Source organism: Eleutherodactylus coqui, chromosome 1, assembly GCF_035609145.1.
Source record: "Eleutherodactylus coqui strain aEleCoq1 chromosome 1, aEleCoq1.hap1, whole genome shotgun sequence".
NCBI classification, from domain to species: Eukaryota; Metazoa; Chordata; class Amphibia; order Anura; family Eleutherodactylidae; genus Eleutherodactylus; species Eleutherodactylus coqui.
In genome coordinates, this window is record NC_089837.1 from 521,147,129 (window position 1) to 521,172,832 (window position 25,704).

At 44.5% G+C, this 25,704-nt stretch overlaps 1 protein-coding gene across 2 annotated transcripts in view; it reads left to right on the forward strand.

Moving 5' to 3' along the window:
- NARS2 (asparaginyl-tRNA synthetase 2, mitochondrial) overlaps window positions 1–15,248 on the forward strand; it is a 31,174-nt gene extending 15,926 nt beyond the window's left edge. The window contains exons 9-15 of one of the 2 annotated variants that reach the window (XM_066588248.1): window positions 272–370; window positions 784–821; window positions 1,326–1,392; window positions 2,531–2,668; window positions 4,430–4,527; window positions 14,360–14,386; window positions 14,918–15,248. In XM_066588248.1, the coding sequence (XP_066444345.1) occupies window positions 272–370; window positions 784–821; window positions 1,326–1,392; window positions 2,531–2,668; window positions 4,430–4,527; window positions 14,360–14,386; window positions 14,918–15,062 (612 nt within the window). In that variant the 3' untranslated portion in view covers window positions 15,063–15,248. Of the gene's footprint in view, window positions 1–271; window positions 371–783; window positions 822–1,325; window positions 1,393–2,530; window positions 2,677–4,429; window positions 4,528–14,359; window positions 14,390–14,917 lie in introns of those variants that run through there. The other variant, XR_010787610.1, reaches the window with a different exon arrangement.
- The last annotated feature ends 10,456 nt before the right edge of the window (window positions 15,249–25,704 follow it).

Sequence of the window (25,704 nt, forward strand, 5' to 3'; positions counted from 1 at the left end):
AGCCCCACGGATCACATAATGACGACCTATCCTGAGGATAAGTTATCCGTATTGAAATCCGCGAAAACCCCTTTAACAACCGCCCACCGTCTTCTGATGGCGATTGGTTAAGCCACATGCACAAAATCACTTAAAGCTTTCAAGTCACATAGCACTGAAACACGCTGGTCATTGAAGGGTTAAATGTATAAATAACGCACTGATATATTTGACTTACTTGGAGGAGCTGGCGGAGGTTCATCCCGTGACTCATTACTCTTTCTTCTTGTAGGTTATGGAGAATCTATTTAAAGACACAACCGCAGCGATACTGTCCAAGTGCCCTGAAGATATGAACTTTTTCTTTAAATATGTATCTACGGGACAGCAGGTAAGTTTAATTTCCGAGGCATCCGCCTGCGCAGTGTGATACATGCAGATTACAGGCGTTTTTGGATAGACTGTCAATATGAGATTACCAGAGGTCCAGATCAAGACACTCCCACTGATTGGTGCTTCGGTGGGTCCTACGACTCCTTTTTATTTTAGCAGGTACAGCGCCGTACGCTTAATAGTGGCTGTGCCTGGTATTGCAGCTTGCTTGAATGGGACTGAGATGCAATACCAAGCACAGCCACAAACAAATGTACAGAGCTGTGCCTAATAAAAAATAAAGGGCATTTCTGCAAGCGTGGCGACCCCATCAGTGAGCTGATCAGATACTGAGAACTCATTTCAGGCTGTGATTTTTTTGGATACGTGTTTTTTGCTAATTTTGCTTTTTCTTTCTCCCTTCTTCACAAGGGCTCTCTGGAGAAAATGATAAAGAATAATTTTATTGTGTAAGTAAGAAGTCTTTTACTGATTCTTTCAATGCCTCTAATGATTCGGCAGTCACTTGATCGCCAAGTGCCCCCCAGTATGGCAGAACTGCTGGGTCTTAGCAGATCCAGATATCGTTACTGGTCGTTAAGGGGTTACACCTAGTCTTCATATGTTCAGGAGTGGAGCCGCACTTTACCTAGCAGAACTACAAGTCCCAGCACTTGCTGGCAGCTGAGCTATATACATTAGCAGGAGATCAGAAGCTTCCGTCTTCTCACTGCCGCCATCTGCTCCGCAGTCAGGGAGGCACAATCAGTCCGTGACAGTAATTGAGGTGCACGAAGACAGTAATTAACCGGAGCTGGACGAACTTAAATACCCTAATTGTCAATGATAAAAGTGCCAGCAGTGAAGTGTGAAAGGCAGAGGAAGAGGGGCCCGAACTGCTCAAAATATGCGAAGGCGCCCCGTGTAATTACCCTCGGCTCGTTTCTTACGGTTTTGTTCTTTTTCCTTCCCAGAATGTCTTATACCGAAGCCTTAGAGATTCTCACAAGAGCAACGACTTCGTTTCAGCACAAGACTGAGGTGGGTGAGAAGTCTGCCGCCAGTTATGGAAACACTTTAGCGTTTTCTTAGGAGGAGACCACTGGACTCTCTCGGTTCGGGAAGGGAAGTGGTCTTCTATCACATTTCGCTCGGGCAGTTTCTTTGTTCTATCCATTCCTGGGAAAGCCAGGTTCAGAAAACATAACTATCATGGCGGACATAGACCCATGAAATTAAAGGGGTTTTCCAGGCAGCATCTGCTATCAGTGCTGGGTTACCGAGGTCAGAGTGGAAGCTGCTGCTCCGACCCCTGTGTAGTGGCCGCCACTCCTAATTGCAGGCTGGCGGTCCCATTGATTTCAATAAGAGCTGCATTTCCAATTACAAGCATTGGTCACTACACTGGTCGACGCAACGGCTGCCGCTGCAACCCAGGGTGTATCCCGGCACTGGCAACCAGTGCTGCCTGGAAAACTCTTTTAATCTCTTTGCAACATCTGCCATATATATACAATCCAATCACAGCTGTTTAACTACTTAGATGCTGCCATCAATGCTGATCGTAGCATCTAAGCAGCAAGCCATGGGAGTGGGCCCCATCAGCCTTACCGTGACGTCACCTAGTAAAGGCTCACAGGCCTGTCAAGGATTTCAGCCTTTCCTTTGTCAACTGGTCTTGTCCTATAAGCACCATATTGAATTCATTGGAAGCTGTGCCTGCAGTACCAGTCTGGACCACTGCAATGTTGATAGCGCTGTCTGCTTCCAGTGCTGTCCATGCTTACAGCTGGCTCAGGAATATCAACTATTGATAACCTGTCCTAAGGAGAGGCTGTCAATAGTAAAAGTCCTGGAGACTCCCTTAAGGCCCCCTGTCCACGGGCGTTGCAGTATCCTGCGGTGAATCTCAGCCACGGCAGACGGTTCTCCGCAGGTCATCCTATCTGACAGGCTGACCATGGAGAATCGGGGCAGTTCACAGCATGCTGCGAATCGACGTCCGCGAGCGGAGAATTGCAATGATTCTCCGCTTGTGGACAGGGGTCGGCGCTTTCCATAGCAGTGCTATGGAAAGCTTCAGCCGGCGTGATTGGCGAAATCGCTGCCGTGGACAGGGGGCCTTAAAAGGATTTGATTGTTGTGATCTAGACTATTAAGCGCTGCCTTTTCCTTGCAGTGGGGGTGCGACCTGCAGAAGGAACATGAGAAGTATTTAGTCAAACATTGCGGCAATGTTCCCGTGTTCGTCACCAACTACCCGTATGACCTCAAGCCGTTTTACGCCCGTGACAATGAAGATGGGCCGCAGCGTACGGTAAGGAGGTAATCGAAGACCGTATGTCAACCATAACTCGCCTGTGCGTTCTTGATTTCCGGCGTTGCAGTGATGACTCCACAGACTGACCCTTATGAGAACTGATGCCTGTCATCGGCTGTAGTTGTCACATGGGTAGTCGGTGACGTCACCGCTGCAGCGCCGGAAACCAACAATAGGGGAATTCTGCTGCTTTATTCCTTTAAGACGATCCCTGACTCTCAGCGACTGTTTTTGTGGATTTGCAAGTTTGTTTTTCAGTTGTTCAGTGTAGATATTCGGTTATTTGCTGGAAACCATCAGCAAGTAGGTTTGACAGCAGCTGATGATTGTTCTCAGTATGTTGCTCTATACTTGAGAACAAAAGTGAAAAAAAAAACAGTAGTGCTGAAACCAGTTCCCACATCTCCCATTGAGCAATTTCCACAATAGAATTGCTCAAAAACCGCTTTTACTGTCCGGAAACCACAAAGAAACGTGAGCGGCGCTGAATTCTGCTAAGTAACATCTTGTGTGAGGAGACCGACTGTAGTGATGACATCAGCCTCTAGGAGGTGCTACCTGGACTGAATGATGTCCGTACTGCACTGACTGGTCCCTTATATCAGAGCCCCCGCCCCTTTCACGATTGGCGCTTCCCTGTATGGTAATTCTCCCCGTGACCTCGGAGTGCGACATAAAATCACGTGACATGTTTTCCGTGGATCAGATTCAGTGTGAATCCAAATTAGATGGGAAAATCCAGCGATCCAAGTGACTTACAACGAGGCCGGTCATCGGTGCTGGACTGGCGGGGGTCTCGCTGCCAACCACGGGGGTTTCTCTTGTAAAGATGTGATCAAGAAAAAATATCCAGCGAAAGGAGATCTTGTGGGCAGAAGCAACTCTTCATAGAAAGGGGTCAGAGGAGGATGTCAGGAGTCATTCTGATGAACGGGAGCAGCTGAGTACAATTCTCGTGCTCCAAATAACTCGGCTGACCCATAAGAGGACATGTAGTGATCCGATTCTCTCAGTAGTGCAGCCTTAGGCTTTGGGGCCTTAAAGAATCAGATTCTCGGCATAGAAGATATTAAAAAGGTTTTGTTTTTTTTTTTACATTTCTAAAGTCCACTAAAAGGACGACTTTAACCCTTTCTCTGCCAAGGACATTTGTAATAAGTCATGAATTCAAAGGTAGGGGGTAGCTGCAAGTGAGAGGAGAACAGATCCCAGCCTCCTAATTGTCCCCAAACTACTTGCAGAAAAAGGGTCAAAGGGGTCGCGCCAAGTTATAAAAGTATTTCCTATCCCTAGGATTGGGATAAATTTATGATCATCGGGGGTCTAATGGCTGGGCCCCCACTGATCCCAAGAACGGGGTACTGGTTGGTCCCCAAGTGAATGGAGCGGAGGTCATGCAGGCAACCCAGTTCATGTGTTTCTGCAATCTGGTGTTGTCATTGAAGTGAATGGAGCTGCAGCCGCCCAGGCAACCTTCACCCCATTCACTTGGGAACTGACTGGACCCCTTCTCGGGATCGGTGGGGATCCCAGCAGTCGGACCCCCAATAATCCTAACGTTTTCCCCTTTCTTGTGAATAGGGCATAGCTTTATAACTTGGCACAACCCCTTTAATCTGTACTAAGGGGATTGTCCAGTCAATTGGCTATTATTGTACTAGTGCCCCCTGCTGGAGAGGCTTGTATTTCCCATGAGGCTATAGATAATTCGTTGCAGTCAGTAAGGCGCACTGAGTGTCCTCTTATCGTCTGCTCCAGGTAGCCGCTGTAGATCTGCTCGTTCCGGGCATCGGAGAGCTTTTTGGCGGAAGCTTGAGAGAAGAGAGACTCCACTTCCTGCAGTCCCGTCTGGACAGGTAATTCAATGTCATATGAGTAGATGTTAGAGGTGCCGGATTATTGGACATTCTGATCTGTAGTAAGTCATGGCCGCTGTCTTTGCTTTAATCAAGAACATATTAGTAACAAATAATCAATAATGAGGGACATCAAAGAGAGGGGCAAATACTTTCCACAGCCCTGTATGTGTTATCCGCTGTGTCCCACGGCCTATGGCTCTGCTTTAACTACACAGCATGAAGAGTCCTGAGGGAAAGACAGCGGCCTCCACAGAATCTGCGTCTGATCGGTGTGTGATGATATGGTAATCCGACATTTCTCTATTAATGGCTAATGTTGGATTACATGAAAGTTCTGATCATCTAATACGAATAAGTGGTTTTTATCTACAATTGCAGTCACAATTATTCAACCCCCTGAATGGAATCCCATATAAGAGCACAAATCAGATCTTGTCTCAAGGACACCTGAAGTAATGATTTAAGGACTTCACTCGTTACACCAGGTGTGCTTAAAATAAAACACATCAAATACCTGGATGGCAAGGACTTTGTTAAAAAGAAGGGATCATCAAACAAGGAAAAGGATAACAATGACAGAAAACCACTGAATGCGTCTGGAGTTATAGCTGGAAGCAGTTCACAAGTTCAAAGTCACAGGAATACTGGCTACACTACCTGGGTGTGGCAGAGAGAGGGCGCTGCCACCAGATTCCAGGGGAGGCAGGTGGTCAGAAACCCTACAGTGACTGCAAAAGACCTGCAGCAAGATGTGGTGGCGGCAGCACTGAGGTTTCCGTTGGCACCGTAAGGCGCATAATAAACTCTGAAGGTTCCTGCACAAACTCCAAAACTTACATCCCTACTGACCCAAAAGCACAAGAAAAGTCACCCCTGCTTACAGTGAAATATAGTGGTGGCTCGGTGATGCTACAGTGAAGGATGGAGGTGGCTCGGTGATGCTACAGTGAAGCATGGAGGTGTCTCAGTGATGCTACAGTGAAGCATGGAGGAGGCTGGGTGATGCCGCAGTGAAGCATGGTGGTGGCTCAGTGATACTACAGTGAAGCATGGAGGTGGCTGGGTGATGCCGCAGTGAAGCATTTAGGTGGCTGGGTGATGCCGCAGTGAAGCATTTAGGTGGCTGTGTGATGCCGCAGTGAAGCATTTAGGTGGCTGGGTGATGCCGCAGTGAAGCATGGAGGTGGCTGGGTGATGCCGCGGTGAAGCGTGGAGGTGGCTGGTTGATGCCACGGTGAAGCGTGGAGGTGGCTGGTTGATGCCGCGGTGAAGCGTGGAGGTGGCTGGTTGATGCCGCGGTGAAGCGTGGAGGTGGCTGGTTGATGCCGCGGTGAAGCGTGGAGCTGGCTGGGTGATGCCGCGGTGAAGCGTGGAGCTGGCTGGGTGATGCCGCGGTGAAGCGTGGAGGTGGCTGGGTGATGCCGCGGTGAAGCGTGGAGGTGGCTGGGTGATGCCGCGGTGAAGCGTGGAGGTGGCTGGGTGATGCCGCGGTGAAGCGTGGAGGTGGCTGGGTGATGCCGCGGTGAAGCGTGGAGGTGGCTGGGTGATGCCGCGGTGAAGCGTGGAGGTGGCTGGGTGATGCCGCGGTGAAGCGTGGAGGTGGCTGGGTGATGCCGCGGTGAAGCGTGGAGGTGGCTGGGTGATGCCGCGGTGAAGCGTGGAGGTGGCTGGGTGATGCCGCGGTGAAGCGTGGAGGTGGCTGGGTGATGGAGCCTCCTGCATTATTGGTCAGTAGACACGGTGTATGATCCCGCAGTAGTCCTCCGTGGTGTTGGAGATTGTAGTATACCAGTGCTGTTACCACCAGCACATCAACTGAATGGGTTCCTAGTCCAGCCCAGATCACCGGGGGGCTCTACATCTGTGTATGGATGGGTCACTAAGCAGTATTAGAATACCCACAACATCTGCTTGATCCTGCTAGCGAGATTCTTCTCTGCACACCATATATTAAATACTCCGAACCGTTTTTAATATCAAAAGCTTTTTGCAGTTCGGCCTCGACACGTTGAGCTGCACCTTCCTGATCCTGTGGGTTTGGGTCTCCACCCAACCACTAGGATTGGGCACTAGGTGGTGCGGATATCCACCTATCTGTCTGCTTTTGCGGTTGTTTATCTTTGGAGCCAAGGCTTACTGAAGTGAAATAAGTTGTATTTTAGGAATCTCTTCAGTGACCATTCTATGAAATGATAACGATTCCTCTGTGATTCCCTGAAGGGAACTTAAAGCATAGAATGGTAGAGTTGGGATGGACCTCCGGGGTCATCAGTACCTCCAGGGTCCTCCGGGGTCATCGGGTCCTCCGGGGTCACCAGTACCTCCGGGGTCATCGGGTCCTCCTGGGTCACCAGACAGATATCTGTCCAGCCTCTGGTTGAAGACTTCTATTGAAGTAAAGTGGCATATTGTGGTCACAAAGGGGTTAAAAGTGGCATTTTGTGATGAATTTGGAGAATCTGCTTTGAGATATCGGCATTGTCCTTGTTTCTCTGGCCGGTCTGTCACACGGCGCTCGTCCACCACAGCGTCCGCGGGAATATAACGGTGCGGCAGGTGGACTCCTTCACACTCAGCATCACACTTATGTTTACATGGTTTGACACATTCTACAAATTCAGACATAAGGTGCGGCCCTGCCGCGCCGCGACCGGAGCGCTCAGCCATGACGCCGCTGCGGGATATTTATATCACTCAGTTAATTCAATGTACATTTATTAACTTCCCAAATCAGAGGCAGATGACGGCCGCACGAGTCACACTGTGTGCAGCACAAGGGCTTCATTACGGGGAGCAGCTGACACCACGCAGGGGAACCCAGGCCGATCCAATGGAGGAATCCGGGATTAGTACAAGTCATCTCCTGCCTCCCCATACCGCCACATACTATCCATGCCGATCACCACGAGATGACAATCACTGCGGCTCCATTGTAGCTCCTAAGGTGCAGGACACTCGACTGTAGTCTAGTCAGGAACACTTATTGCACAGTATTGTAGTAGTTACATTCTTGTACATAGGAGCAGTATTATAGTAGTAATATTCTTGTACATAGGAGGCAGTATTATAGTAGTTATATTCTTGTACATAGGGAGCAGTATTGTAGTAGTTACATTCTTGTACATAGGAGCAGTATTATAGTAGTTATATTCTTGTACATAGGGGGCAGTATTATAGTAGTTATATTCTTGTACATAGGGGGTAGTATTATAGTAGTTATATTCTTGTACATAGGGGGCAGTATTATAGTAGTTATATTCTCATACATAGGGGGTAGTATTATAGTAGTTATATTCTTGTACATAGGAGGCCGTATTATAGTAGTTATATTCTTGTACATAGGGGGCAGTATTATAGTAGTTATATTCTTGTACATAGGGGGCAGTATTATAGTAGTTATATTCTTGTACATAGGGGGCAGTATTATAGTAGTTATATTCTTGTACATAGGGAGCAGTATTATAGTAGTTATATTCTTGTACATAGGGGGCAGTATTATAGTAGTTATATTCTTGTACACAGGAGGCAGTATTATAGTAGTTATATTCTTGTACATAGGGGGCAGTATTATAGTAGTTATATTCTTGTACATAGGGGGCAGTATTATAGTAGTCATATTCTTGTACATAGGAGCAGTATTATAGTAGTTATATTCCTGTACATAGGAGCAGTATTATAGTAGTTATATTCTTGTACATAGGGGGCAGTATTATAGTAGTTATATTCCTGTACATAGGGGGCAGTATTATAGTAATTATATTCCTGTACATAGGGGGCAGTATTATAGTAATTATATTCCTGTACATAGGGGGCAGTATTATAGTAGTTATATTCCTGTACATAGGGGGCAGTATTATAGTAATTATATTCCTGTACATAGGAGCAGTATTATAGTAGTTATATTCTTGTACATAGGGGGCAGTATTATAGTAGTTATATTCCTGTACACAGGGGGCAGTATTATAGTAGTTATATTCCTGTACATAGGAGGCAGTATTATAGTAATTATATTCTTGTACGTAGGAGCAGTATTATAGTAGTTATATTCTTGTACATAGGAGCAGTATTATAGTAATTATATTTTTGTACATAGGGGGCAGTATTATAGTAGTTATATTCTTGTATATAGGGGGCAGTATTATAGTAGTTATATTCTTGTACATAGGAGGCAGTATTATAGTATTTATATCCTTGTACATGGGGGGCAGTATTATAGTAGTTATATTCTTGTACATAGGAGCAGTATTATAGTAGTTATATTCTTGTACATAGGAGCAGTATTATAGTAGTTATATTCTTGTACATAGGGGGCAGTATTATAGTAGTTATATTCCTGTACATAGGGGGCAGTATTATAGTAGTTATATTCCTGTACATAGGAGGCAGTATTATAGTAGTTATATTCTTGTACATAGGGGGCGTATTATAGTAGTTATATTCTTGTACATAGGGGGCGGTATTATAGTAGTCATATTCTTGTACATAGGAGGCAGTATTATAGTAGTTATATTCTTGTACATAGGGGCAGTATTATAGTAGTTATATTCTTGTACATAGGAAGCAGTATTATAGTTGTTATATTCCTGTACATAGGGGGCAGTATTATAGTAGTTACATTCTTGTACATAGGAGCAGTATTATAGTAGTTATATTCTTGTACATAGGAGCAGTATTATAGTAGTTATATTCTTGTACATAGGGGCAGTATTATAGTAGTTATATTCTTGTACATAGGAAGCAGTATTATAGTAGTTATATTCTGGTACATAGGGAGCAGTATTATAGTAGTTATATTCTGGTACATAGAGGGCAGTATTATAGTAGTTATATTCTGGTACATAGAGGGCAGTATTATAGTTGTTATATTCTTGTACATAGGGGGCAGTATTATAGTAGTTATATTCTTGTACATAGGGGGCAGTATTATAGTAGTTATATTCTTGTCTTAGGGGCTGTATTACAGTAGTTATATTCTTGTACATAGGGGGCAGTATTATAGTAGTTATATTCTTGTACATAGGAGGCAGTATTATAGTTGTTATATTCTTGTACATAGGAGGCAGTATTATAGTTGTTATATTCTTGTACATAGGAGGCAGTATTATAGTAGTTATATTATTGTACAAAGGAGGCAGTATTATAGTAGTTATATTCTTGTACATAGGGGGCAGTATTATATTAGTTATATTTTTGTACATAGGGGCAGTATTATAGTAGTTATATTCTTGTACATAGGAGGCAGTATTATAGTAGTTATATTCTTGTACATAGGGGGCAGTATTATAGTAGTTATATTCTTGTACATAGGAGGCAGTATTATAGTAGTTATATTCTTGTACATAGGGGGCAGTATTATAGTAGTTATATTCTTGTACATAGGAGGCCGTATTATAGTAGTTATATTCTTGTACATAGGAGCAGTATTATAGTAGTTATATTTTTGTACATAGGGGGCAGTATTATAGTAGTTATATTCTTGTACATAGAGGCCAGTATTATAGTAGTTATATACGTGTACATAGGGGGCAGTATTATAGTAATTATATTCTTGTATATAGGGGGCAGTATTATAGTAGTTATATTCTTGTGTCTAGGAGGCAGTATTATAGTAGTTATATTCTTGTACATAGGGGGGCAGTATTATAGTAGTTCTATTCTTGTACATAGGGGGCTGTATTATAGTAGTTATATTCTTGTACATTGGAGGCAGTATTATAGTAGTTATATTCTTGTACATAGGAGGCAGTATTATAGTAGTTATATTCTTGTACATAGGAGCCGTATTATAGTAGTTATATTTTTGTACATAGGGGGCAGTATTATAGTAGTTATATTCTTGTACATAGAGGCCAGTATTATAGTAGTTATATACGTGTACATAGGGGGCAGTATTATAGTAGTTATATTTTTGTGTCTAGGAGGCAGTATTATAGTAGTTATATTCTTGTATATAGGGGGCAGTATTATAGTAATTATATTCTTGTATATAGGGGGCAGTATTATAGTAGTTATATTCTTGTGTCTAGGAGACAGTATTATAGTAGTTATATTCTTGTACATAGGAGGCAGTATTATAGTAGTTATATTCTTGTACATAGGAGCCGTATTATAGTAGTTATATTTTTGTACATAAGGGGTAGTATTATAGTAGTTATATTCTTGTACATAGAGGCCAGTATTATAGTAGTTATATTTTTGTGTCTAGGAGGCAGTATTATAGTAGTTATATTCTTGTATATAGGGGGCAGTATTATAGTAATTCTTGTATATAGGGGGCAGTATTATAGTAGTTATATTCTTGTGTCTAGGAGGCAGTATTATAGTAGTTATATTCTTGTACATAGGAGGCAGTATTATAGTAGTTATATTCTTGTACATAGGAGGCAGTATTATAGTAGTTATATTCTTGTACATAGGAGCCGTATTATAGTAGTTATATTTTTGTACATAGGGAGCAGTATTATAGTAGTTATATTCTTATACATAGGGGGTGGTATTATAGTAGTTATATTCTTGTACATAGAGGCCAGTATTATAGTAGTTATATACGTGTACATAGGGGGCAGTATTATAGTAGTTATATTTTTGTGTCTAGGAGGCAGTATTATAGTAGTTATATTCTTGTATATAGGGGGCAGTATTATAGTAGTTATATTCTTGTACATAGGGGGCAGTATTATAGTAGTTATATAATTGTACATAGGAGGCAGTATTATAGTAGTTATATTTTTGTACATAGGGGGCAGTATTATAGTAGTTATATTCTTGTACATAGAGGCAAGTATTATAGTAGTTATATACGTGTACATAGGGGGCAGTATTATAGTAGTTATATTTTTGTGTCTAGGAGGCAGTATTATAGTAGTTATATTCTTGTACATAGGGGGCAGTATTATAGTAGTTATATTCGTGTACATAGGAGGCAGTATTATAGTAGTTATATTCTTGTACCTAGGGGGCAGTATTATAGTAGTTAAATTCTTGTACATAGGAGGCAGTATTATAGTAGTTATATTCTTGTACATAGGGGGGCAGTATTATAGTAGTTCTATTCTTGTACATAGGGGGCTGTATTATAGTAGTTATATTCTTGTACATTGGAGGCAGTATTATAGTAGTTATATTCTTGTATATAGGGGGCAGTATTCTACTAGTTATATTCTTGTACATAGGGGCAGTATTATAGTAGTTATATTCTTGTACATAGGGGGGCAGTATTATAGTAGTTATATTCTTGTACATAGCAGCAGTATTATAGTAGTTATATTCTTGTACATAGGGGCAGTATTATAGTAGTTATATTCTTGTACATAGGGGGCAGTATTATAGTAGTTATATTCTTGTACATAGGGGCAGTATTATAGTAGTTATATTCTTACACATAGGAGGCAGTATTCTACTAGTTATATTCTTGTACATAGGGGCAGTATTATAGTAGTTATATTCTTGTACATAGGGGGGCAGTTTTATAGTAGTTATATTCTTGTACATAGTGGGCAGTATTATAGTAGTTATATTCTTGTACATAGGAGCAGTATTATAGCAGTTCTATTCTTATATATAGTATTACTTTCAGTTTTACAGTAGAAGGATTTATATGCAGATATCACTCTTCCTCTTTTTGGCATCTCACATATAAAGTACATTAGGAGGTGACAGGAAGAAGCTCCCCTCAGGGGTAATATGAGTCTGTCTCTATTCTGAGGTATGATGGGACTCCTCTGTACAGTGTAATAAGTTAATATATATCAGCAGGAGATTCTCTTGACCTCAGTGTAATGTAATCTGTCTCTGATTACCCAATCGCTATATAATAGACAAGCATGATGGCATCAGCTTTACTCCGGACAGGCTCCTGGCGCTGAGGTCTGCCAGTCAGTGATGTCATTGGCTAACGGATCGCACCAGACCTACTTAATTCATGTGGAATGTGTGATGATCGTCTGACTTAGATACGGAGGTTGTGGAAAGTTCAAGTCAGTGTTTTGCTGCCTCTTCAACTGTAACTAAAGCTAATTGCGAGATCATCGTTTCATCTCATACTGTTGGTATAGCTCACAGTCCTTCCACTTTTTCGGCAGTGTCAGGTGATGTCATTGGTGTCAAACGCAGTAATGGACCAGTCTGTTTTCTTTCTGAACTCTGTTAGTAGGAGGATCATGTGACCCGGGAAGATTGATACATTTTAGAAGGTTATTCCAAGTGGAGAAATGGGGTATTACATAGCATGAGTGCGACACCATGTAATACATGGCCAGGATGACTCCAGAAATGATGTCCTTTACCGGGAACCCTTCCCTTGTATGACATTATTAGCCTGCTGACCGGGGATTTGTCTTGGATCCACTGCTGAGTGCAGCTCTGGAGTATAATACAGGATGTAACTCCGGATCAGTACAGGATAAGTAATGTATGTACACAGTGACTCCACCAGCAGAATAGTGAGTGCAGCTCTGGAGTATAATACAGGATGTAACTCAGGCTCAGTACAGGATAAGTAATGTATGTACACAGTGACTCCACCAGCAGAATAGTGAGTGCAGCTCTGGGGTATAATACAGGATGTAACTCAGGATCAGTACAGGATAAGTAATGTATGTACACAGTGACTCCACCAGCAGAATAGTGAGTGCAGCTCTGGAGGATAATACAGGATGTAACTAAGGATCAGTACAGGATAAGTAATGTATGTACACAGTGACTCCACCAGCAGAATAGTGAGTGCAGCTCTGGAGGATAATATAGGATGTAACTCAGGATCAGTACAGGATAAGTAATGTATGTACACAGTGACTCCACCAGCAGAATAGTGAGTGCAGCTCTGGAGTATAATACAGGATGGAACTCGGGGTCAGTACAGGATAAGTAATGTATGTACACAGTGACTCCACCAGCAGAATAGTGAGTGCAGCTCTGCAGTATAATACAGGATGTAACTCAGGAGCAGTACAGGATAAATAATGTATGTATACAGTGACTCCACCAGCAGAATAGTGAGTGCAGCTCTGGAGTATAATACAGGATGTAACTCAGGATCAGTACAGGATAAGTGATGTATGTACACAGTGACTCCAGCAGCAGAATAGTGAGTGCAGCTCTGCAGTATAATACAGGATGTAACTCAGGAGCAGTACAGGATAAGTAATGTATGTACACAGTGACTCCACCAGCAGAATAGTGAGTGCAGCTCTGGAGTATAATACAGGATGTAACTCAGGATCAGTACAGGATAAGTAATGTATGTACACAGTGACTCCACCAGCAGAATAGTGAGTGCAGCTCTGGAGGATAATACAGGATGTAACTCAGGGTCAGTACAGGATAAGTAATGTATGTACACAGTGACTCCACCACCAGAATAGTGAGTGCAGCTCTGGAGTATAATTCAGGCTAGGTTATACCATGTACTTCGAAAGTGACTCAACTTTTTGTGCAGTTAAATTCTTAACGCTAGTGATTTTGGTGATAAGATTTGCATTACCTTCATTTTTTTGCCTAGAGCTACGTTTAGATCGAACAATTATAATATAGAAAATTGTTCAATGAGCAAAAATGAACCAATGACTGAGAATCGTTCGGTTGTCGTTTGTTATTCAGTTTCAGCTAGAATAAGAATGTGCACTGGTTGTGCAGTTTATTGACTGATCGTCCATCACACAGGGATGTGAAACACCAACGATTAGTCTAAACCTGCTGAGGAGCTGGCGGTGATGTCAGCAGGTCATTCAGTGTAAAAGGCTCATTAGAACTTTGGTTAATGATTGTCTGAGAGGAAAGATAATGAAATTCTCTAATTCTCCCTTATCTTTGCTTTGTTCCTCTTCCTCAGGTTGGGGCTGTCTGACACATACCAATGGTAAGATCACATTTATTATATGGCACTTCTTCCCCTCGCCTCCACCCCACCCCCTCCCTGTTGTTCTGCATCCAAGGAGTTCTACAGTTCAGCTGAAAAGGACTTTGGGAGGAGCAGCAGAGCCGTCTGTCCAATCAGCTGTCAGCCAATCGGTGTCACCAGAAATGGTCTCTGAGATGATGATTGGCTGGCAGGTAACCAACAGACAAGGATTGACCCTCTAGTGTCCTTTTCAGCAGGACTCAAGACAGCTTTCCTTAAACTTTGGTTCCGGGAGCTGAAGAGGGGGGAGTTCATCGAACCCACTAGTTTAACCATTCATATGCCGAATCCTAAAAAGACCTTCCCCCTAGTTGTGTAAGCAAGTGATTTATCTCTGAATTACTAGGCAGATTTGGCTTTCATATGATTGGGAAAGCTGGGTGTCGGCCCTTAAGGAGCTGCGGGACCACCATAGTGGATGTCACCCCCGCTGTCTGACTGTATGTGACGTCTGTTACTTGTAGTTCTCACTGATTTCCCTCTCTGCAGGTATTTAGACTTACGGCGGTTCGGATCCGTTCCACACGGCGGTTTCGGCATGGGATTTGAGCGATACCTGCAGTGCGTTGTGGGAGTCGACAACATCAAAGATACCATCCCATTTCCAAGATTTCCGTATTCGTGCCTCTTATGAGACCCCCAGACACAAAGACCGATTATTGAAGGGTAATTGTTCTGACCGAGGGTCGTTAATGTGAAGACCGAGAATGTCATGGCCGCCAATCGGGAGCAAATATTGTAAACTAGAGAACATTGTCCACAAGGGGGCGCAATCATTCTGGAGGCTTCTTTTTGTGAAAATATAACTTTTCTTCTCAAACGCCTAGGTTTTATTTTAGACATTTTGCCCCGTCACCTGACCTCGCTGGTTGTGTCCTGCGGGAGGGATGGAGGAGGATCTCCAAATGGCATTGAGCAGGTATTTACATACTCTGCATGGCCGCTATATTAGAGACCCGCAGCTAGAAACGGATTGGACCTTCTTTGTCCTCTAGAATAGATTAGATGGCAGTACGGAAAGTTCTAAAAACTTGACAGGAACGGGTCATCAATTCATGCTGCTTGCGCCAAATTCTGCTCCCCCCATCAGCACGGTGCAGCGCCTGTTGGTCATAACCATTTCGGACATCCTCCTCTGACCCCTATTGGCTGTGAAATGGTTCCATCCACTGGATGTTTTCCTCAATCACTGCTTTCTTAGTATACTCTCCATACCGCTGCATGAAAGAACCCCCCGCGGTTGGCAGTGAGGCCCCGGCTAGTCCAGCGCCGATGACCGGGCCTTGTTGGGAGTCGCTCCAATCGCTGGATTTTCCCATATTATGTGGATTCATATTGAAACTGATCCACGGAGAACTTCCGAGTACTTCCCTATCCCAATCGCTCCCCGTCCAGCGCTGCAGCCCCGATGAACGCCTCACAGAACCCAGAAGTGATGGGTAGCCATGTGCAATTCATCCCACACATGACCACTCAGCCAATCACAGGCTGCAGCCGTGATTCTTTACCGCTGTGAGTGGCTGAGCGGTCATGTGACCAATAAGCGACCTATCCTATGGCTGGGGAGCAGCTTGCTGTGCCAGAAACCTCCCCGTTGAAGTGAATCCCATAGCAGTTTGCACCATAAGCCCCAATTAATCTAGAGGAAGGCAAAACTCTTCAATGGTTGAGAGTAATTTGTGATTTCTGCCGGAGTCGCTTGTCTGTTCACACGGACATTTCCGGTCAGCTGTCGCCAGTTGTGATCTTTCAGCACCCTTGGGTGCCCACTGTGGGTGGTAATGCCTTCTATGACATATACCCGGTACACACATGACACTATAGATATGGGGAATGATAAACGCCCGCACAGCTTTGAAAATGGAGCTTCCCATCCGTCTGACACCATCATGTCTCATTCCAACTCTGATTATTTGCCTTGCCGTGGCCACTGTTGAACCTCACTCACAGAATGATGCCAAGTCATACAGATGTGGGCGTTCCCATACCTGAAGTATCGCCATTCATCATCAATTTACATACCGCTATCCCACGACTTTTGGCATTTCAGTATATCTTGTTGGCTTTTGGTGCAGCAGCCTGGCATTGAGTGCCATAATTGGATTGAATTACACCCCCATCCTTTTCCATAATGGACAGAAACCAAATAAGGATGTAAATACAGGAGTTTTTTTGCATCTTCGGTTGTTTTGCGGCCGTTAGCCATCTTATCCAGAGACGGCCCCCTTCCCCACTAATAGACGTCCTGGACAGCGTCCACAACACCTCCCGGTATCTGTGACTTCAGAGAAAGCCCCACTGCATCCTAATTACCATTAGTCCTTATCCGCAGGAGCTGACAATCTAATCTGCCACTATCTGGCCCACACACACGTGCCAAAGGCCGCCGCGCTCGAAAACGTGGAAGTCAAACTCCAAGTTGAACTTGCGCAGCGTGAGACACGGAGCTTCTGAAGGTCGATGCGTTAGAAAGTCATCGTAAATCCTGATTTGATTTATGGACTATAATAAGTGGGCGCCGTGATGTGCGCGGCGGGAGGTTAATGTGTTGTAAACATCACTTTCTTCTCAGCCGGGGTTTAATTGCAAACAGAAACGATAATTAAGATTTGCTGGCGGGATTAGTAGCGGCGGAGGTCAAGATAAGCAGATCAATTATTCCTTAAGTTCTTACCGTCACGGGACTTTGCTTTACTTGCCTTGCACTGATTAGGACTTGTACTCTAGTTACAGCCGGAGCTGCATTCCAAGTTCTGCTGGCTTCCATGTGCACTGCTGATAGACACGCTCGTGGAGCTAGGCCCCGCTACGCGCCATTCTAGGACATGTGGGGTTTTTACTGTATAGTTAAAGTCCCAAAAGTGCGCCATAGCAAAGCACGGTCAGTACAGATATAAACCAGCAGAGGGCAGCAAGGAGGTAATGTAGCCAAAGAATCAGCAGAATCTTTGAATGCAGCTCTGGTTGTGATTGGAGGGACTTTCTGGGACTGTGGCGCAGGGGCGCTTCCACACGGGACGGAATTTTCCGCTGTGGGTGAAAATTCGCTCCTGTGAATACGCACCTTTTAACCCCTTCCTGCCCCATGACGTAAGGGTACGTCATGCGCCCCCCGCTGTGAACCTCTTCCCTGCCGCGATCTAAGTGGATCACGGCAGGGAAAGAGTTCACAGAGGGAGCGCTCTTCCTCTGTGTCTCCAGCCGGCTCTCCTAATGTTAGTGCCAATGCCTATGATCGCTTATCACAGCGATCATAGGCATAGTGCTGCAAGTCCCTCAGAGGGACTCAAATTGTGTTTAAAAAAAGAAAAATGTAAAAAAAAACCTTTTTGTGCTTTTTCTAATAGCATAAAAAGGTAAAAAAAAATAAAATGGTACTAATAAAAACTACATCTCGTCTCGCAAAAAATAAGCCCTCATAGAGCTCCGTACATTAAAAAATAAAAAAGTTACAGGACTTAGAATGCAGCGATTTAGAAAAAAAAAAGTTTCAAAAAAGGGTTTTTATTGCAAAAAAGTGTAAAAACCTTTAAAAAAAATGAGAATTTTGGTATTGTTGTAACCAGACCGACCCGCAGAAAAAATGGATTGTTATTTATGCTGCATGATTAACGCTGTAAAAAAGAAAAATCTATGGCAGAATTGATGCGTTTTCTCTCCCTGCTATCATAAAAAAAATAATAAAAGTTTTACGATATAGTCTATGTACCCAAAAATGGCACCAACGAAAACTACAGTTCGCCACGCAAAGAACAAGCCCTAATACGGCTGCATCGACGGAAAAATACAAAAGTTATGGCTTTTGAAAAATGGAGATGAAAATCCGCCAAAAATCGTTACATCCTTAAGCCCAAAATAGGCCGAGTCCGTAAGGGGTTAAACAATGCGTTACTAATAAGCAGGAGGTCCGACCAGATCGCTATCGGACGGAACGCACCCGTGTGAATCCACTCTAATAAGACGCATGTCGGTGTAGCCCAGCTGCCTGTAACGGGTCCGTGTGCGGCAATTACAGACCTCACCGCTGTGAAGGAGCTCTTACAGATAGATTTTATGGCCGCCTGCTAATCCAGAACATCCAATATTCCGGCACCTCCCTGCTAAGGTGGAATTACACATGTCCAGAAGTGGAGAGCGAGGCTCCGGGAGTACTGAGCGGCGGTGCTGACTGCCATCCATGCCACTTGGTAGTTCTGAAGGAAAGCAGATCTGTCATATGATATCTGCATCACAACTACAACTCCCAGCAGAACCCTTCCACGAACTCCAGCGAGTCCCGACAGCTGTTACTGTGACCTTCTTCTAGATCAACACAGGGGTTGGGACTTTCACGCTCATTTTAGTGGCAGCGTCTGAGGTTGCAGAGACTGCGGCTTCATTCATTTGGGGACCTTTAGGACCCCCAATCAGTGGGATTCCCTGCAGATGGACCCCCTCCGATCATAAAGTTAACTCCTATCCTGTGGAGGGAGAACTTTATAACTTTGGACAACTCCTAGAACGGTTATTCCAGTTAGATAAAGTTATCCTGTATGGAATGGGGGATAACTAGCTGATCGTGGGGGTCAGACCACTGAGACCCCCACCGATCACACAAATGCCTTTAAATGGGTTGTCCACTGTTAAAAAACATGGCTGCTTTCTTCCAAACACAGCGCCACCCTTGTCTGTGGGTTGTGTCTGTTATTGCAGCTTAGCTACCATTCACTTCAGTGGAGCTAAGCTGCAATACCACACCCAACCCTATGGACAAGGGTGGCGCTGTGTTCAGAGGAAAGCAATCATCTTTTTCTAACCCGGGACAACCCCTTTAAGTCAGAGCTGTGATCAGTAACTCCAGCTTAGCTGTATTGCCCGCTGCAGTCTGAGATATTCATATTTACCTGCTGTCACATCGGGTACTGCCACTTACCATGCTTTACACTGCAGCTCTGCTTGTTTATATTGAATGCTTTCTATCAGCCCAAGCTCACCCGGATGTGAGGATGGAGCAACAAGGAAGGAGTATTATAATGTAGAAGACACTAAATCGTTGTGAGAGAAAAAAAAGACCTCCTGCCCATAGACGGAGGGGAGGGGCCACAATAAGGAGGAGGAGCCGGGGGAGAGGCTCGCTGCCTGAATTGGGTTCTATGCATTAATGAGTTAAATAGATTTAATATCCGGCTCTCTGGTTTCTTCCTATGATAATGTTTTTTTTGTTTTTTTGGAAATCTGGGTGACTCCCACTACGGCAGAGACCAAAACAGCAAATCTCTGCCAGATGCCGCCGTGAGAACAGCGGATGTACAGACTTGTATGGGAATCCCATACTTGCAAGCTGTGCCCCTGTTACAGACATGAGCGCCCCCTTCAGATGGCAGATTTGTTGCAAAAGTCTCTGCAGTTGTCCCATTTACCTGCATAGAGCGGGCAGAAATCTATGTGATTGGCACCAAAACAAGCTCATATGTGACCGTACCCTTAAGGTACCTTTACACGGGACGACTGTTGGGGCACAAGTACCCGGCATCCATCCCACTGGCTAATGTTCCTGGGCTTCCACATAGAAGCGAGTCGGTCAGTGCAAACAGTCAGTGCTTCATAGAGGAACGACTGCCTGTTTACACGGCACGACTAAGAACCAAGCCAGCCTGACAGGGGAGCAATTTTTCAGTGCCCTCTTGTTGGTCACATGTACATAAGACGACTCTTGCCAAAAATCGCTGTTTCCAGTGATGATCAGGTGATAATCGCCTGATGTAAAGTTAACCTTAGGCAAACTTTCAGAACTCCGCCAGCAAAAAAAACCATTTCAGAGTCTGAGAAAGATGGACAGTCTGCCAGTCAGGGCACCCGCCGTTCGCCGGGTCGGTTGGCTCGTGCATGGAGCCGATTTCTGCAGGCCGGTCCGCACATTGTGCAGTGGTCTGGTTTGGTGTTGCAGGCAACATTCTCATTCATTTCAATCGGAATTTTACCTGTAATACCAACCTGGGCCACCGCAGGGGCAACGGAGCTGTGTGCTTCCTTCAGAAATCCGCTTCATACACAAACGCACTGACCCAGTAAATGGCTGATCAGTGTTCGTTCCAAGTGATGGACCCCTGCCGATCTATGATGATGGCCTATCATTTGACATTTGAAAATGCCTTTTCAGTGCACTGCGGCAGAGTCCAGCAGTATGACGCAATCGGGACACACGGGGTTGTACACAAAAAACCGGTTTGGCATTTGCAAAAAATCTTACTTTGAATGCGGTGTGGCGCGTCAATGCAGAAACCCGGCCCCTCTTCCTTCTTGCCACCATCCACAGTGTATTGATGGTAGTGCTGGAATTTCGTACAACCCTTTGGCCGCATCGCACACATAACATGCAGTGAGAATCACGTATCACGCAGCGTGCGCCCTATACATTGCTTATGGGCAGAGTATGAAACACCGTCCATGTGTCTGGGCGCCATCTTTATACGCAACCCCGCTCTGAATCTGAAACCGCAGGGAATTAAAAAAAAAAAAAGTCCCAATGCGCACAAATATTTACAAAATTGGTAAAACGCTGCAGGTAGACCCGCGGCGTTTTACTGACACGTTCGTGGACATGAGCCCTTACGTGTGTGCTCCTCTTGTATCATACTACTTAGCTCTACCACTGAGCTGCCATTGACCCTAGTGCCACTATTAGGGGTGACCAACTATCGTGTGCTACGGCCCCCAGACATCACACCAGCAGGGGGCAGTGTGCCGCTCCAAAGACAGGATTGAGACGCTCACCCCGAGGTCTCCAGACATGAAAAACTCCGTTGTCAGCGCCAAAACTAAACCTGGATTCATCGCAGAAGACAACCCGGTTCCCCTCCACAGCGTCCAGTTTCATCGTTCACGACATCACTGCAAACGGAGGCAATGTTGGGTGTAGAAGTAATGGACGCCATGAGACCAAATGTCCCTCAGCCAAGTGCCTGGAAATGGTTCCAACAGATTCTACTGGTGGTCTGTAGGGGGCATCCTGAGCTCGGTCACCTTGTGTGCCGCCATCCACTGGCCCCAACAGTTCCTAACAGTCTGGTCAGACGCTCCTCTCTACTGGTGGTCTGTAGGGGGCGTTCTGAGCCCGGTCACCTTGTGTGCCGCCATCCACTGGTCCAAACACCTCCTAACAGTCTGGTCAGACGCTCCTCTCTACTGGTGGTCTGTCGGGGGCGTCCTGAGCCCGGTCACCTTGTGTGCCCTCACACATCCACTGGTCCAAACACCTCCGAACAGTCTGGTCAGACGCTCCTCTCTACTGGTGGTCTGTAGGGGGCGTCCTGAGCCCGGTCACCTTGTGTGCCCTCACACATTTACTGGTCCCAACACTTCCTAACAGTCTAGTCAGATGCTTCTCTCTACGGGTGGTCTGTAGGGGGCGTACTGAGCCCGGTCACCTTGTGTGCCCTCACATATGTACTGGTCCCAACTCCTCGTAACAGTCTAGGCAGACGCTTCTCTCTACCTGTGGTCTGTAGGGGGCGTCCTAAGCCCGGTCACCTTGTGTGTCCTCAAAATCCACTGGTCCTAAGTCCTCCTAAGACATACCCTAAGTCAGCTTGAGGTATGTTGCCATGTGCAGAATAGCCTCAGTAGCATTGGTGTCCCCCCACAGTGGCCTCAGTAGTAATAGTGACCCCCACAGCGTGCTCAGTAGTAATAGTGTTCCAGACGTTAGCTCCAGTAGTAATAGTGACCCTCACAGTGGCCCCAGTAGTAATAGTGTCTCCTATAGCAGTCCCAGTAGTAATAATGTCTCACACAGTGGCCTCAGTAGTAATAGTGACCCCCACAGCGTGCTCAGTAGTAATAGTGTTTCATACGTTAGCTCCAGTAGTAATAGTGGCCCTCACAGTGGCCCCAGTAGTAATAGTGTCTCCTATAGCAGTTCCAGTAGTAATAATGTCTCACACAGTGGCCTCAGTAGTAATAGTGACCCCCACAGCGGGCTCAGTAGTAATAGTGTCTCCTATAGCAGTCCCAGTAGTAATACGGTCTCATACAGTGGCCTCAGTAGTAATAGTGACCCCCACAGCGTGCTCAGTAGTAATAGTGCTCCATACATTAGCTCCAGTAGTAATAGTGACCCTCACAGTGGCCCCAGTAGTAATAGTGTCTCCTATAGCAGTCCCAGTAGTAATAATGTCTCACACAGTGGCCTCAGTAGTAATAGTGACCCCCACAGCAGGCTCAGTAGTAATAGTGTTTCATACGTTAGCTCCAGTAGTAATAGTGACCCTCACAGTGGCCCCAGTAGTAATAGTGTCCCCTATAGCAGTCCCAGTAGTAATAATGTCTCACACAGTGGCCTCAGTAATAAGTGACCCCAACAGCGGGCTGACTGGTAATAATGTCCCCCACAGTAGCCTCAGTAACAATAGTAACCCCCTTAGCAGCCCCAGTAATAATATTAACCTCTCTCAGTAGCCCCAGTAATATTATTAACCCCCTCAGTAAAAATATTCCCCACAGTAGCTCCAGTAGTAATATTAACCCCCCCGCAGTAGCCCCAGTAGTTGTATTAACCCCCCGCAGTAGCCCCAGTATTAATATGAACCCCTTTAGCAGCCCCAGTAGCAATATTAACCCCTCGCAGTAGCCACATTAATATTAAACCCCTCAGCAATATTATTCTCAACAGTAGCCTCAGTAGTAACAACCCCTCTCAGCAACCCCAGTAGTAATATTAATCCCTCTCAGTAGCCCCAGTAGTATTAACCCCTTCAGTAGTCACAGTAGGAATAGTCCCTCAACCCACAACCCATATACTTACCTTCTCCATGCGGTCAGCGCCGCTCCTCTTCTGCTCATGCTGAGCCCGGGTGTACGCTGACCTCAGTGTGCTGCCCGGAACATTTCTTCCCTTGTCCTCTCCTGCGGAACTGAGTAGAAGAGAGGACTTGGGGGAGGAGGATGCCGGCTACACAGTGGCGTCAGAGTGTGCACTGGGATCAGCGCTGCTAGCATGATTACCAGCGGGGAGCTGCAGCACCCAAGCTAGTAATCAGTACAGTGGTGAGCGGCCGATGTCTCGGTGTGCCAGCAGAAAAGGCTCTGTGTGCCGCCTCTGGCACACGTGCCATAGGTTTGTCACCACTGGTCTAGTCAGACGCTCCTCTCTATTAGTGGTCTGTAGGGGGCATCCTAAGCCAAGTCAACTTGTGTGCCCTCACACATCCACTGGTCCCAACACCTCCTAACAGTCTAGTCAGACGCTCCTGTCTACTGGTGGTCTGTAGGGGACGTCCTGAGCCCGGTCACCTTGTGTGTCCCCATCCACTGGTCCCAACACCTCCTAACAGTCTGGTCATAACAGCCGGTGGGGGACAATTCATCGCTATGACCATCCAGGCTCTCACATCCCAATAATGTGCCCCCCTCTGGTAATGGGGTGAAATCTTCTCTGCGTCGTAGAGGTGTCTAGTGGTCAACAAGCTCTACAAGCGGAAGAAGAGGTCACTACACACAAGGAGCCTCCAAGAGCCTCTTATAGGCCAAGGGGGGAACCACTTTGAGGGTCTCCGCTGACAAGACCATCCATCTAATCACCACAACTCTCAGCATTTACAGATCTGCCTGAGATGGAACTGCAGGACGAGTTTTGGTGCAAAATGACAACTTCTGCAGGGGGTGGGATTATTTTTTGATGAAGAGTGCGTAATGTGGATTTCTGAAATCTCCAAACTTCAATTAATGTGACCAAGGGTCCTTCCATCCTCTGATTTCAGTGTCCACTCTGTATAGCAGCTCTCCGCTTTAGTATCCATCTATTTATCTATGGAATTCATAAAAGTAGTCGCACATTTTTGCGCAGGTCCTACTTGCATGAAAATTGGCAACTTTTCAGCATTATCTACCACAGTTACTAGTTTAAGAAAAAGTGTGTGTGGCATGACAGGAAGTTGTGGGGGTCAGTCTATCTAATATTGCCTCTCTCATATCTCTGCATCTATGTATAACACACAAAGTAGTTGTTTAGTAAAACACAAACTCTAGGTCAGATCTAGCAATCTTTGTACACCAGTTTTCCAGCGTACAAAAGCTGGAATTTTGGTGCATGCTCCGAAATTGTGACACTTTTGAGCGCTTTTGCTGGTCTCACCACTTTCTCAATAAGTGTGTGGGGTTAGTGTGAGGGTGTATGTGGCCCATCATTTACTACAGTCTATGCTAAAAACTGGCGGACATTCTAGCAGAAGCCTACGCCAGCTCAGAGCTTGGGATGGTTTGAGTTATAAGCACGGAGCTGCCGCCAGTTGTGACAAATTGTTTTAAGAGGCTTGTACTTCTTAATACATTTGTCACACTGCCGCCAGCTTATAGTTTACTTAGACCCGCATATGAAACGGCAGTCTAAAGTAAGTATGCCCCACTGCGCCCAAATGTATTATCACCAATGCTACATTTTTTTAAATCTACTTCATAGCTATCTCTCATATCTATCATCTATTGATTTCATATCTGTCTTTCTATTTCATATCTCTTTATTCACTTCTATAAATTTCATATCTCATATTTATCTCATATCTGTCTATCTAATATCTATCGCATGCCTGTCTGTCATATCTATCTATCTATCTATCTATCTATCTATCTATCTATCTATCTATCTATCTATCTATCTATCTATCTATCATATCTAACTATCTCATATCCATCTATTTCTCTCATATCTATCTATGTATCTCATATGTATTGTCTCATATCTATCATCTATCTAATATTTATATCTATCTCATATCTATCATCTATCTAATCTTTCTATCTCATAACTATCTATCTCATATCTATTTCTCTCATATCTATCTATCTATGTATCTCATATCTATCATTTTATACTATCTATCTAATCTTTCTATCTCATAACTATCTATCTATCTCATATCTATCTATCTATCTCATATCTGTCTATCTCATATCTATCTATCTATCTATCTCATATCTGTCTATCTCATATCTATCTCTCTATCTCATATCTATCTATCTCATATCTCATATCTATTTATCTCTCTATCTCATATCTCTCTATCTCATATCTATCTATCTGATATATATCTATCTATCTCATATCTATCTATCTCTCTATCTCATATCTATCTATTTATCTATCTATCTATCTCATATCTATCTATCTATCTATCTATCTCATATCTGTCTATCTATCTATCTCATATCTATCTATCTATCTATCTCATATCTGTCTATCTCATATCTATCTATCTCATATCTATTTATCTATCTATCTCATATCTATTTATCTATCTATC